This window comes from Egretta garzetta, unplaced genomic scaffold (assembly GCF_000687185.1).
Source record: "Egretta garzetta isolate BGI_Z169 unplaced genomic scaffold, ASM68718v1 scaffold217, whole genome shotgun sequence".
NCBI lineage: Eukaryota > Metazoa > Chordata > Aves > Pelecaniformes > Ardeidae > Egretta > Egretta garzetta.
In genome coordinates this window covers 477772-493565 of record NW_009260395.1, presented here as the reverse complement: position 1 = coordinate 493565, position 15794 = coordinate 477772, and the positions used below count along the sequence as shown (strand labels likewise).

General features: G+C 37.7%; 1 protein-coding gene across 2 annotated transcripts in view; it reads right to left on the bottom strand.

Moving 5' to 3' along the window:
- GRIA4 (glutamate ionotropic receptor AMPA type subunit 4) overlaps positions 1–15794 on the bottom strand; it is a 234368-nt gene that overhangs the window by 37447 nt on the left and 181127 nt on the right. For both annotated transcript variants that reach the window (XM_009643037.2, XM_009643038.2), the window contains exons 11-13: positions 12415–12785; positions 10885–11083; positions 6367–6614 (exon numbers count right to left, since the gene is read on the bottom strand). In XM_009643037.2, coding sequence (XP_009641332.1) covers positions 6367–6614; positions 10885–11083; positions 12415–12785 — 818 coding nt within the window. The remainder of the gene's footprint in view (positions 1–6366; positions 6615–10884; positions 11084–12414; positions 12786–15794) is intronic.

Here is a 15794-nt window from a genome sequence, read left to right as displayed (position 1 = left end):
TTCCTCTGCATCTCTCCTCACTGTGAAGGTCACCTGACTTCAGAATGATCTGGGGATGTCTTTGGATGCCAGGGCTGCCAGCTGGAGGACAGCTAGCCAGCAGAAGAAACACCGATTCTTCTCTCTGAACTGCCAGAGCAATGCTCAAAAGCACGCGCGGCACAGACCTTGACATGGTGACCCAAGCGTGCATTACCTTTGCTTATTTCTAGAAACAGGAACACACCATTGAGTAAACAACGCACCCCGGATGCATAGAAAGACCACATGCTAGAATGGCTACATCAGTGATACCAGCTGAAAAATAAATAAATCCATGAAGCCTTTTGAAAACTGAACAATATAGGGTACAGCGAGGAGTGGTCCAGGGAAATGCTTACTTTATGATACAACACAACTTGCACAAGGACTCTTCACTCACGGGAAAATTCTATTTTTATGAACATTCATGGATTTCTACAGTACAAAACCTTTGAAAAACACCAGAGAAAGAACTCCTCTACAGTAAAAAACTCTGTCAGTAATTCGGGTGGTCAGTTCAAGCATTCTTTCCTAGTTTTCCTCAGAGGGAATCTGTGAATGTCACAGCCTTTTTTTGAACACACAAATCCAATTTTACAGAAATCATAAGAAACCAGAGAATGCAAGAAGTTTTGGTGGGAAAAAAATTATCTATCCTTATAGGTGACTACTGTGTAATGACTATCATTCTTTTCCTTCAGAGCTTGGTGTTAATTGTCAATTCACTGACCTACAAAACCAGGGTAAAAAGAGAACTGGGGTATAAGTGTTAATGTATTAAGCATCATGTATTAAGTTCACAATAAACAGCTTTCACAGTGAATGATGATCTGGGAATTCCTTCCACAATAAGCTCCTTATAATCTGGCATCCAAAGCCATCAAGGACAGGACTTGATAAAAAGTTTAATGGTCTCATTGGAAGAAATTATGTTATCAGATTTACCCTTATTTTCCCAAGCTTGTTTCAGGTCAATGAACACCATAAAGAAAAAAAAAAAAAAAAGACTAGGGAATATCCCATCCTATGTAACATCTGCCAATATTTTGTATTAATGTGCATGCATTACCAAAATAAGTTTTACTTCAACACTACATTTCTAACTAAGGGACCATACTGGATATATCCTTGAAAAGCAAAGGTAACGTTGTCAGCTGTAGTACCACAATGAAACAAAGCAATGAAAAAATGACGATTTTAGAGATCTACCTTGGGAAAACAAGGACTAGCTGAAGTCACTCCAATCAAGATGGTAGTTTATAAAGCCCATGTACAGAAAGACTCCCTTCGTAACAGATCTTTACCTTATTCACATAAATTCAAAGGTTTCGTCAAGAAAAGGTTCCCTCCACCACAGATCCCTCACTTCTAGTGTAAATCTCTTTCAGATAGTGCACAATTATGTAAAACAGGAGAATCCATAAGATGTTGACAGGGCACCACTGGGATGCCTTTTGCACTTCAAGCACTCTCCAGAGCACTCCTGCCTTACAAGGGATGGAAAACTAAAATCCATAGCTTCACTGTACTTTGCACTTCACACAACTTGCTAGAATGATCAGAAAATTACATCCACATCACCTGCTTCACCAGTGTACTTCCCACGTTTCCCACCTCAGGTTAATGCAAATACAATAAAGAATGGATAAAGAACTGGCCCTTAACTGGTGTAAAGAGTCAGTTCATGTCACCAGCTGCCACACTGAAAAGAACGAGCAGGTATCACCGTGTGAACCCTTTCTCCTTCCTTCCCTGACCATAAACATTTCCTCCTAAAGCCAAACTGCAGTTACTTCTTTACTACATAAAAAGAAAAGAATAATGAAATACAGAATCTCAGATTCATATCTATAAACATTAGCCATAATTGCAATAGTGGGAACTTAATAGAGCTCTGGATTTCATCAGGTTGGTGAACAGCCACCATCAGTCTCTGAAATACATCAACACATCTATTCACAACAGTATTTTACTACTTGGCTAGATCTAATGCTGCCACTCTCATCTGGTTGGATTCAAAGTGCCTCACCAGACACTCATGAACTGAGCAGGTTTCACTCATCCGTGCTGTATACTGTCAGCGGCAGGACAGGACAGCCAAATGCCCTTACTTAAAACACTCACAGAAACGACAACGATGACAACTCCTCATTTTTTAGCTCAACCTATCATTAACCTTTGCATCAAACAGCTTCAAGGTACAAAAAGCAGGAAAAGCTTTTAGTGCACCTGTACAACAATGTTGCCCCTACTTCCTTTTTCATTACCTCTTAAGAGTGGAGAACTCTCTGATGTTCATCACTACTCAAACTTGTTTATGATGCCTACATATCTAAAACAGGAAAGCAGAGGCATGCAAGGCATAGGATTTGAATAGTACAAGATCTCCAGGTGTTGCCCTCTAGAAACACAGACTACCGCAAGTGGCAAGGCAGGCAAACCAGGGGTGATCCACAGCAGCCAGAAGTCTGGCCACAGGAATGTCTTCTAATGACAACACATTTACAGAGGCAGGTCTTGCTAAGCAGACAAGCAGCACTCTCTTAACCACCTTTGAAAGCACCACCTTCGAAGAAAAAAAGCTCATTAATTGACACTGATTACTACACAGTAGTTTTGGAATGATACCTACCGTGGTAGGAGGAGGAACCGTAAAGACAGCTGGGTAGTGCCATGAGAGAAACTCAATCTTTGTTGTGATGAGAGCCTTTGCCCTCAATCTCACATTCCTTCTCAAATATGTCAGTCCTTTACAACATTTTATAGAAATGAATATCACTGAAAAGGAAGGAAGGAAGGAGACATACATGATGTGTAATGTGGGACTGCCCAGTGGGCATAAAAGAAACACACATCAGGCATTTCCCATTCTCTTCCATCCAGTGATATGCACGAATCCTAATACTGCGCCAGCACTGAGAACGAATCATTCCAATTAGCCAATAGGTACTGGTTGAACACTGCAGGAGTGTAGCATGGAACCCAATACGGAAGAGTTTCAAATTAAAATCCACGACCCTGCTCATGCGTAGGGTCATGAGCAACAGAGAGACCAGTCCCTGGATCGCTCTGACGTGTGGATTTCATCTGCATGAGTGAAATGGTGGGTATGTGCTCTGTAATGAACATGAGCCTGGTGATGTGATGGCAGGGAACCATCACTAGTCCTATGCTACAGGAAGAAGTCCAATTTAGATTACCCCACTTTCTGTCAGTGTTAGATGTGTGAAAATATATGGTCTGGTTCTCCATACACTCACATCAACTTTATGCAGCTGTTACATTTTCAGTGAAAAAACTCCTGATCTATAATTACTGTAATTAGGAGGAGGATTAAGATTAAAATATCTCTAGTGAAATAGGTGTTCAAAGAGTTTAGTGAATAATTTGCTCTGAATAATTCATTTGAAAAAATTGGTATTTTTCCCTAGTCCTGAGCAGAGCAAGAATAGAGTGTGAATGTTTAACATCTATATGCTACTTGTAATTATTTGTGAACTACACCAAGTAATTTGTGGTCTACACATAACTCAAATATGAAATTATGATTATTAAATAAAATACAGAATTTACAACTCCCATAGCAAATTTTGTCTTTTGACTAATTTATGTAATGAGCTTAGCTAGTCTGCCCTTCATGGATTTCAAACTGCATGTTCAATATTTGCAATTATCTGTGCAGGCAGCAGTTACATAAGTCATCTGATCAGTAACAGAAACACTACCACGTGGGATGCAGTCAAAACAGCAAAACCAGCATACTCTACAATTTCAAACAATTCAGAAAATACTGAAGCATGCAGTTAAAATTTACAGCTGAGTCTTTTCTGTTCAAAAGCACAGGGGTAGGAAGGTTTCCCCCTCTAAGTAGTAAGCAGTACTGTCTATAGACATACATGGGAAGGGTGGTACGAATGTGAGGTGTTGCTTGTTCTTTTTGTAGAGAACATTAAGTGTGTTGCTTAATGTTTTTAATAGGTATGCAGCACTGATGTGTTGCCTGAGGTTTTTCACTGGGGCTGGAGAGGGAATGGGGTGCAGCAGGAGAACAAGCAGCTTAACACATGTGAAAGAAAGGCTCGGGAAAGGCACAGACATCGACAGCCAGTCGAGACAGCTTGAAAGAAGATTTGGTCCAATTTTCAGGTTGGCTAGGATTCCCCGTGTTCCCCTTTTTGAAAAATGTTTGAAGGTAGGATGCAAAAACCTAAATGCTGTTGATCAGATCACCCTAGTGATAGTTGCTGACCCCCAGCTGGATCAAACCGTGGCCTCACTGAAACATACAGGAGCTTGGTCTTTAGCTGGGCTGGCACCCGGATTTCACACTTGGTCCTTAAAATCAAGGTTCTGCTCCTCCTCTCTGTTCTTACTAAACTGTCTCACTAGGCCCTCTTCCTTCTAAGTCTAACTGCTTTATATCTCAGCCCCATTACTCCTAGATATTTTTATCTAGCCAACTGAACAAACCTGAAATAAGCCCAAATTTGACACGAAGCAACTTCCACTGGCTACTGGTGCTCATTATAGCAGGCTGTCTCTTGTTGTTGTTGTTGGATACTCTGCAGAAGAGTAAGAGGGACTAAAGAACACCATTAAGCACGCTTAGAGCAGACAGCCCACTGCTAGCATATATATGACAGCAGCTAAAGTGATTCCTCAAAGGTTTGCTCCAGGTTTGGCACAGTAAAGCACGGCTGTCAGCAATGGGTATTTCCTTACTACGGGAAAGCAGCTCCACTAAACTGCAGTGCTGCCTACCACTTCTAGGTTGTCTGAAACACTGTGGAGATAGCAATCTATTAGAAATATAAAATAAAAAAAATAAGTGCTTTGAAAATATATATTTTTAAAATAAAGGTAATAGATCAGCCTCTCCTATTATCTGCTGCCTTCTACCTTTAACAACCCCCTGAGTTCTGGACATGTTTTTCTTTACAGTTAGTATTTTTATTGTCATCATTTTCCCTCTTTCACCTTCTGATGTCCTCTTACCACTTTATTCAGTGGTGAAGGTGACAGGTTTTGAATCTGAGAGGTACTGAGAGGACCAAAAAGTCATATTCAATCACTGAAATAACTGGACTGATTTTCCCCTGCACATACAAATCTTCTTTATCTGCAGATGAAGATGATTCTGATTATACTCCTATTCCCATCTGTGTAATACAGTTAAGGCTATTGAGGTTTGTGTTATTATGTGCAGGTTAAATTGATAAGTTAAGAGTGAGTCTAGTTATCTGCACAGTGGTAATGATGTCTCCTCTGCAGTCACGGATGTAGACAGGTACCTCCTTAGTTATTTCCTGCACAGAACTATGGCTCCATCTGCACCTGCAACTCCTCCCTTCAACCCATTTCGTCTCCGTGGTGAATCTGTTTTATTGGACACTGTTGTAACTCCATATCATGAGCGCAGGGGTGAAATTTGAGAAGTGGGGTGCTGGTTGCTCTGCAGTTCCCTCTCCCCCACTCACACGCACCCTATCACTTTGAGACTCCACAGGCCACATTGCCTCAATCCGCTAGTTGCTCTTTTTCTTTGAAGAAAATTGGCAAGTCTACCAGAGGAAAAAGGCAAATTTTGTTTGCCTTAAACATTAAATACAACACAATGGTAAATACTGCCAATTTTAACACAGAACTAGCACCTTCACTTCTGTTTCCCTGACAATTTGAATGAGAAGCAAATGATGTTCTGCCTGTGAATCAAAAACTCTCCTACTTGACTGAATGTGTCTGATACCATGATAAAAAAAATACTGGTGAGTTTGAAGGCAGTACTGAAATGCATAATGCTAGAAACACAAACTTTTTTTTTTTCTAAATAAGAAGGTGCTTTAATAAAAGTACTGCAATGAAGTTGCTTTAATGAAGGACTAATTGCCTCTAAGTGATGACATTTGAAAAAAGATGTTACAAGCAGCTTCTTATTCAGAAATTAGCAGCCAAGATCAATAAACAAATCATAAAATGTAGGCATATTATTGATGCAGATACTGATGCAGATAATGTAGGCATAATACTGCTATAAAGGGTTGAATTTGGTGAAAAAAGCTGATGAAATACAATAGATGATGTTAATTCTATTGAGGCTGACTTCAAGTAGCTAGTGTTCAACCAGTTTGGTTTTTATATGGCCTTGAAAGATATGCCAACTGTAGCTGCTAAATCCATATTGCAATTAGAAATGGTTACCTTTGTTGATCAAAAAAAAATGAAATGGAAGAAAAGAAAAATAACATACCATGTTCACACACAAAACAAAAAGAGCTATATCAGGGACATCAGGGAAGGTGGAATACTATAACAACACATTTTATATTGTTATACTATTCCACCCACCTTAATGGAGAACCCTTCGGTGTGGCTACGCCATAGCCTTTCGAATCCAGATTTCCTCCCACTTTCATGGTGTCACATGGCTTTCGTTGCTCAATGTATTCATTCATGGTGGACTCCAGCAGGAAGGCAAACTTGCCCTTGGATTTGCGGACACGAGCTACTCCCTCTGCAGTAGTCCTAGTGAACACTGATGGCTCTGCTGATTTCATGTAGGTCCACATCTTTTCATACACTGCTATTTTTGATCTCTGGAGAAAATTAAAAGGAAGTTAGAACAAAAGAATGTTGCAACATTTCAGAACGGCACTGTTCAAAATAAAATAAATCATACTTAATATTTCAAACAATTGGGTTGGGAACATCATACTTGGGTAAGGATTTTCTTTGAATTCCATGATTATTTTAAAAGAGACAAGAAATAACAATATCAATACTATAAAATCAAATACTATTTTTAGGCCCAGTTAGCCTCTAGCAGTCACAATAAAATAACTACAAAGCTAAGACCTGAATTTACTGATAGATAAAGGTAGTTCACACAGTCAAAATGTTGTAAAGTGTGTTTTAGAAAATGATATATGAATAAACCTGTATGGGAAAGAGAAACAATAACATAAACTCCCCATAAATATCAAGCTGAATCTTGAAGCATTTTTCAGTTCTAATATCCACTCCTTACACCATCAAAACCCCTAAGTAACCGTCAAATCTTAAGTAAAATTTCTGATTTCAATGTTCAGAGTCCAGAATTCATTCAATTTGCATTCAGAAAGGCTGCATAACATTTCAAGACAATGTTCACAATAAAAGACGGAAATCAGACCAACTATGCTATTAAAGGAAACAAAATGCCCTAAGCATTTGTCTTAAAAAGTGTTAGGTATGTTTTTAGAACCACAGCGTCAATGGATTTATTTTAAAGACTCTGATCTTGCAAGTAATTGAGTAAGAAGTGTGCTTGTTCAAAGAATGTGCAAGAATTCATGGCTGAGAGTGCACTAATTCGAAGTTTTCCTATCTGGGAATCCATGGTGTAACTACAAGTAAAGACTTAAGCAAAAATAAAACTTAATAAAAAATAAAAACATAATTTCATGAGTTTACATTTACAGAAAATAAAAAAAAGGAAGAGAGCAGTAATGAATCAGGCATCGTTTCAAGAATATTTACTTGCCTTTGTCTGCCTTCGCTTCCAATAATTTTTTGCACCTTAACATCCATATCACCAGATTCTTTAAAAAGTAAACATCTAATAGGTCACTTTCCTTCAAAACTAAAAGCACGCAATGCATAAAATAGCTCTATTAGTAAGAGGAAACAATGCCCTACATAAATTGAAAAAGGTTGCATTTAAATCTGTTCTTTTAGGATCTAACTTCCTTTGCCCATCAAGAGACAAAAAAAAAATATGGCAAGTCTAACAAGGCATCTGCTCTATAAGAACATTTTATTCTCCCAAGCCTTCATTTGTTAACATTCAATTTCTACATGTCAACCCCAAGTGAAAACTGAAGAGTGAACCAAAAGATATTCTTTATGATCATATGAGGAAATACTGCAGCTTTCCCCTGCAGTCAGCCAGGCTCGGATAATTTTCATTTAGGGCTTTTCTGAGTAGGACTGCTAAAACTAAGTTCTCTTCCTCTTGAGCAAGCTGCTTGGAAAATGCAACTCTCATCACATCCAAAACAGGAAATAAGTAACTAGCTAATAGTATCAAAGTCTTCTTTTTCTTTATGTTGTCTTTAAAATTACTTCTCCCTTTTCTGTTTTCAATCTGGAATCAAAGCAGACTGAACAGCTGTTCAGAGTTTCTGATACTTGATCAGAAATTATCAAATGAGAAGAAAATATCCTGAAGGTTCATCTTCAGCCAGACAGTAATCACTGACAAAAAAGTTACACATGGCTTTAATCCCAAAACTGATGATGTTTGCTTCTTACCACAGAAAATGTTAGACTTGGGAAACAAGTTCTCTCCTACTATTGTTTCGGGCTAGGTCTTAATTTATGTATTATGCAAAGTGTTTGTAGAAATATTGTCTGTCTGACAATTATCTTTGTCCCTGTTTTGTGAAAAATATTTTTAGAAATAGCACATACAATATCATTGACAATCACCATATGTTGCAGAGATTAGAACTAATTTGATTACAGGGCCTTAATTACAGCATTTTTTAAAAAAGTGATCAACACAGTCTAAAACTTGATAAAGCTTCAAATTTTGCATACGCGACTATATTTAGTATTTGTAGTTACTTTTAATGTTTCCCTTTGTATTTTGGAAGAAAGAAAAATATAAAAAGAACATTGGTTTTCCTTCTTTTTTCTCTTAACCCCTTAATCTTAAAGTGAAAGAATAGCTGTCGTTATAGATGGAGAGTCTTCTCTTTAAGGAGAGATCTTGCATGAAATATTAAAACAAAAAACTATCTGTGTTTACAGGATGATGTAAAAGAATTATTTATTTTTTGTGACCAAGACTGGTTTTATGTCAAAAGACCTGACCTCATTACTTCAACATAATAGCTTGTAAAAGTGTTTTGAAACTCTTAAGAAAACAACTCCATTCCTTTGTTCTTTACTACTTCCTTGGGAATTAATTTTTGCATCATCACCTAAAAAAACTGCAAGCACCGGATACTCTTGAAAATAAATCCAAAGTTAAATAAACCTGCCTGGTCCTCAGCATCATGTTTTTAACTATCATCACAGTTTCATTCTAGTTGAAAGAACTGTTCATATGCACATATTGTGGTTACCACCTCAGCTTGTGATGGACTGAAAGTGGAATTCCCAGAACCAAATACCTAACTTTCCACAAATTGAGCTAAAGAAGAATCTATATGTTAAGCATAGATTAATATAAATAATGAGTACTGAGGGATTATACTCTATTCAAGAAAATAGGAAATCTGGCCATCTCAGGATCAAAATATTTAAATTCTCAGACAAGCCTCCTATAACTTAATGCCACCATTTTTGTAGACATTTGATGTGAAATCAGGGCTTCTAGGGACCACAAGCTGAGTTTCTACCACTTGGGGTAAAAAATAAGATTCCCAGAGAGCATCTCTAGTGTCATATTTAGCTGTATACCAACACTCTGGCTATAGAAGACAGGTGTGGTTAGAAACCTGTCACCTAACTGTATCCTTTAAAAAATGAGGTATCAAGCACCCTAGCGATTTCATTGGGATTCCTATAGAGTTGATGCAAAGAGGAAGATACTTCAAAGAGTGATTTATTTCAACATAACACACTTGTCCCGTACAGGATACACAGGGGTGTTTTTCTTTCTCCAGTGTCTGCAGAAGAAATCTAGAAAACCAGCTTAGACTAAGCTCCTTGGACTTCATTATGTGAACGCTCAACCACTGTGTGTTGGTTAAGTGCAATTTATATCTTATAAGGCATCATCTTTTTAGAGCTAATAGAAACTATTTGCAATTTCTTCTATGGGGATATCTCTTGCAATAAAAAGGTTATTTCACTACAGACCTTTTGGGGGACACTCAGCAGCTGCCCTTGGATTGACACTGTACTTTGCAAATCCCATCCATAATTTTGTTACTGATTCACTGAGTTCCATTTGGCCAAACTGAAAACAGCCAAGGCGCGTTGGGAGTATCTACCACAGAACAGTCCCCTTTCAATTAGACAATAAGAAGAAATTATCACTCCACCTTCCTTTCTTCTAAAAATGCCTTAAACTGCACCTTTCAGATAAGTAGTGCTGTGTCATTTCCAAGGAAGGATTACTGGCTCACAGCATTTATTCAGAGCTATGTTCAAACACTAAACTCACACAGGTTCAGTCAGTGAGGCTTAACTTTCATTGGCTAGACACATGAAATAAAGCAGGAGGGACTGTTTATTATGTAGTCCTTTTGATGTCCAGGCTCCCTGTTTTCCAGCTGGCAAATAATGAGGCTTACATACCAACCACACTAACACAGGAAAGCAAATGAAAATGAAGTAATCAATACAGACAGCACAGACGTATGAATGGCTATTTAGGCTGTTTCCTAATGCTCCAACCACATACCCCTGAGACATATTTTCTCTTTATTATTCATCTGAAAGTCAGCAAATTTAAAAATGCATTTCTTGCCCACCACCCAAGACCCTAAAGCAAAATGCACACAGCCAAATCCATAAGTAGAAAGAAAACCTGCAAGACTCCATGTTATCATCATAGGCTTTCAGTGCTGCACATCATTTCAGTAATGTAGCTTCAGATGAATCAATAGTACAATGCTGCTTTAATTAGTACTGGCTTCAGTATCCCTCGGGGCACCTCTTTTGCCCAATGTAACAGGATCAATAAGCCATCCATAAATTGAAATAACTGAAAACTCCAACAAATGGCATTGTGGGGGTAAAAAGGTAGCTAAAGTATTGCAGGAGTTACAAACTATATTACATACAATTGCAAACTAACATTATTTCACCTTTCCAAGCATCTTAGAAGAGCAGTCTGTAGGGAGAGCTGCTCTAATGGACATGCCAACTTACTCTGAAGAACTCTTTGGTTGACCCTGAGTCCAGTGTCCCATAAGCAATTTCGGTTTGTTTGGCAAGGTCTTCTGCACTTTCTATGGGTGAGACCATTCGCTCAACAGTCAAGAAAGCAGCGAGGTTAGCAGTGTAGGATGAAATAATGATGAGCGTGAAGAACCACCAGACACCTCCAACAATGCGACCTGAGAGGGATCTAAACATGAATAAGATAATGCACATTTTCCTGTCTCTTAAGCCATGAAGAGAAAGAGAGAAGGCACCGTTATTGCTGAACATGTATCATTAATTAACAGTCAAAGGGAGGGAGATAATTTGCATTTTGAATACTAGTGGTTTTTCTCTTGAATCTTAATGCCTACAGTACAGAGTCCACTGTATTAATATGTATCACACAGATACAGAAGTTTGAATTCTCTTGAACAGTAATCCCAGTGTTCTTATTATTTCAGGAAATGCATAACTGAGCAAAAATTTTGTGAAAAATACTAGATAGGTAATCTCTTTTTGGAGACAAAAGTAAAGCATGGTAGCTGCAAATCAGTAGCTTTCTCTGTTTCCTCTTAAAAAAAAAAAAAGGCACAAAAAGCCTTGCACATGGATTATGTTGGCTCTAGGATTAAAATGTTCCTGTCACTCAAATTTATCAAACATTCTACAAGCTGCTGCAATCATTTGAACTTTCACATTTTTAAGAAGGAAGCATTTTATCATAACAGAGACATTTATATTAAGTAAAAAATTATGTTTTCCATTTTAATTCCTGCAATTCAATGAGAAGGCTGTTGAGGAGTAATGCACATCCAGTCTTAATCAGTAGCAGTTTTATTGCTAACTTCAATAATAGCAGAGTTAGGCCAATGCTGAACACTCTCAAAATCTCAGTATTAATGGCTAAAATGAAGCATTCAAGTTTGAAAGACTGGGTCATAATGTTTAATTAAGAAGTTGTAGCTACTGCACACTAAAGCTCCTGAACATCTTAAAAGGTTGAGAAATTCAGGACTGGGTTCATATATTACGTCTGAGGCACCCGCTCTGTAAGGCACAGCTTAGCCATACAACGTGGCTTCTCCGAAACAGATGGTCAGATACTCTCTCTCTCATAAACAGCAATATGCTGGAAGCAGTGCTGTAGAAGTTGATAGGGAACAGAAATAGGACATCCGTTCATGCAAGGCAAATATTCAGCACAGTAGTGTGCATTTCATGATTGTAATACAATGGAACTAATTTAGCAACAACACAGCCCCTCTGAAGTCAACTCAGTGGAATTGCCCCTGTGTATACCTGATGTTTCTGAGAGCTGTTTGTGGTTTATGCACATTGACATACGTAAAATAACAGTAATGACTGAAATTCAAAGCAGATTCTCTGTTGTCCTTATCATAGCTATTAAGAAAGAAAAAAAATGAAAAGGCTTCCTAAAGAATGAACTTCAAAACACTGCCAGGAAAATAAATGAAGGAGGATTTTATGCTTCAGTGTGGAAGATAAAACGCAAATGTAAAAAGATTTGACACAAACCTTGGGGAAATATCACATCCTTGTTGCATAAAGGCACCCAGGGAAAACCAGAGGCTGTTGAATATGCCAAACTCATTGGGAGGCTGGTCACTGGGTCCTTCTTTCCCATCCTCTGGTTCTTCTGTGTGCCACTCATATGGGCTAAACCTGCTAACTAGGAACAGGACCACACTGACACCAATGTAGGCAAAGACTATGCACATCCAGATCTCATACGCCAAAGGGTCCAAGAAGGAAAACACTCCTGGTTTAGATTTCTGGGGCTTTTTGATCATAATGGATATCCCCAAACTCATAAAAGGCTTAGAAAAATCAATGACCTCTTCTCGTACCAAAGTGATGGTCAGAGGCGCAACAGCAATCTCTGCTTTCTATAAAGAGAAAAGAAATATAGATGTATAGATTAATTGGAGTTGGCTTATGCACTCAGCTAAGCAGCTAATTCCAAAGGTATGTCATTAACATCAGGACACTGTGGCTTAAATGTTCTTTATACCGTCTTTCTGTTTCTTTCTATCACAGCCTATATTTATTCAATATGCTTTTAGTAAAACATACATACTGCAGGTTTTTACTTTACAGAATTATAGAAATACTTAATTTTCCTGCTAAGGAGAAGACTCTTAAATCTTATAAAGGTGGGCAGCAGTGTAGGTAGATTGTTTTAGATATTTAGTTTTAAAGGAACTGAAAGAAGAATGAAAAATGAGAATGATCCTATTGTCACTGAATGCATAGAGATGTTTTTTAAGATCCCAGAAACAGTAATTTATCATCATATTTTCATAAGATACAATCATTCTTAGAGGGAAGCCAGCCCATAGACTCAAGGAAGTTCCAAATAACATGAAGCAGCAAAGGTGATTAACTATTGCCGTGATGCCACAAAACTGCACAGGGTTGTCTTGGGGAAAGACAGTTCAATAGGAATGAATCAGTGCCAAAAGGCAAGTATACAGAAAACAGCTGTGCAAAATCATGCACAAAAAGGATAAAAAGTGTGCTGAATCCATTCCCATTAGAGACAGGAATAATTTTTAATATGTTTCTCTAATACATTTTAAGAATGAAGATGCCAATCTTGAATGAATTGTTACTCATGATGATGGTGATTACAGCTGCTAGCAATGATGTCTGCATGAAGGTAGCGTAGCTGTGCTAACGGGTCATTTCTGTCATTAGGGACATTAAGGCTTGCTCCTTGCCTTGCCTTGGCTTGTACACCAAGGCTGTCATTAAAGCAGTGCTTAAGATGGGAATTGTAAGAGGAACTGGGACAAAAGATGCACCTGTGGGAGGGGAATGTATCTGTGGGAAGAGATGGAGAAGCTGCTGAAACCCTTTTCTTGTTCGTCATTGTGACGCTGTAGCTAGGTGGATTCACAGAGCAGAGCCTGTGCCCTGTGGTCAGCCTGGACTTCTGTGTAGCTTATGGGCTAAGGAGGGTAACTGAGCATATTTTGAGAACACTTGGTGCTGGCTGCAAGGTGGACTCACAGCCTGCCTTCTGCTTCAGGCCTCAATATAGGAGACAATCTTCCTGTTTTTACCCCACCTCAGGCCCAGTCATCTTCACAGGCACAATTAAGAGCTATTCATAAATCCCCATAACAGAACTGTCATAGTTTTATTTTCTAAATACTTAGTTGGCCCAAATCCATCTTATGGGGTAGCATCTTCAGATATAGTACATAGCCCATAGTTTAGCAAAGCATTTAAGCATGCTTGCCTTTTAGGATGTTCTTAAGGACATTCATACTCCGTAAAATATACAAGGATATATTTAAATCCCATCAGTTTCAATGAGATTAAAACACACTGAAAATTAAGGATGTGCTTAAATAGTTTAATCCAAGTGTTACATAAATAGCTCGTGTGATAATGAAAAAAAGAAATTGAAATGTAGGCTTTTTTGTTATCTCACAACTTTGGAACAGATAAATGCATTGAAAATAATGTTTTTGTTATTTTATACACTAAGTTACACTGAGCTATATATATTTTATGGAATTTAATTTAAAACATGTAGTTACAATTTAAACCTATTTTGGTAGCTGTATAATTTTGAATTATTCAAAAGAACTGACTCATTTCAGTGCAATGGCCCCAAAATACATTTTTTTATTAAAATTGCTATATATTAATCTTCAGACTATATCTGTCATACTGAAATAATTGTAATGAAAACACATCATAATTTTATGTAAAGATATAGTCTAAACAAGACAACTAAAATCGTAATTTTGCAAGTGTATCAGACAATGTCTCTGGTGCTAATGTGTTGGGTATACATTATGATAATAGTGCTAATTCTCTGAATTTTAATGCAAATTTAGTAATAAAAGGCATTTTAAAAAAATTGGCGTCTTGAAGTCTTCTGATTACAGAAATCTGACTGAAACAGATATTTTATGAAGACAGGTACTATATGAAGAAAAATAGCATGTCTAAAATACATTTTAAAATATCCTGAAAATTGTAAAGTAAGTTTGGTTTCTGTAGTCTAAGGATTGTAGGATGGTTTGGTCTACTGGCCTTGCTGCATGTTTTTGTATTTCATTTCACGCATGAATTCCTTTTTTCTAGAAGGATGGTTTCCTTCCTTAGAGTCCATATGTTTTATACTCCAAGATTTCAGCTACTGTGAACGCCTCATGTGGAGTCCTTGAAATGAATTAACTGAAAGACTCAGGGAAACTGTGATCTATTACTGCTGATCTTCTCTGTATTTGTCACATGGTGGTGTCTTCCTTAACACAGTGTAAATGACAGACCTGGTCATTGGTCTTCAAAAGTATTGGTTAACAATTTTTTGTGTCTGCAGATTGCTACTGGGATTAAAACAAGGATCTTTGAGGGTTGTCGGTTTTTATGATGTGAGGTGGAAAAGTGACAGCACCATTTTAGTGTGAATTGTGAAGATTTTAAAGACCTAATTAGCACACTGCATATTATATGTGAAACACTGGATAAGATTAATCTTACCAAACTGAAATGCTCACAGAGTACATGCAGAACCTGAACCACATCAGAACTAGCTGCCTACCTTGCTTTATGGAGTTAAAAAGGATAAACAGGAACTTATCCCATTTCAGTATGACAGTGATCTAATGCCAGATGATAAATAATACAGATAAACCCATTTCGTGCCAATGAATGTAAAGGGACACCACACAGATAAGTCACAATCAGATGCCAAATAATTGGAAAAAGTGCAGCCTCCCCAATCTGATCATATTATTTATTATTTTTGTAAGACTACTGTGTGCCACATCAAGTCCTACATAAACTCTTCGTTGTTGAAAGCTGAACAATGACAATAGTGGTACATTATAATCATCAGCATTTGTGCTTTGGCCAGTTAATGTACACCATATAAT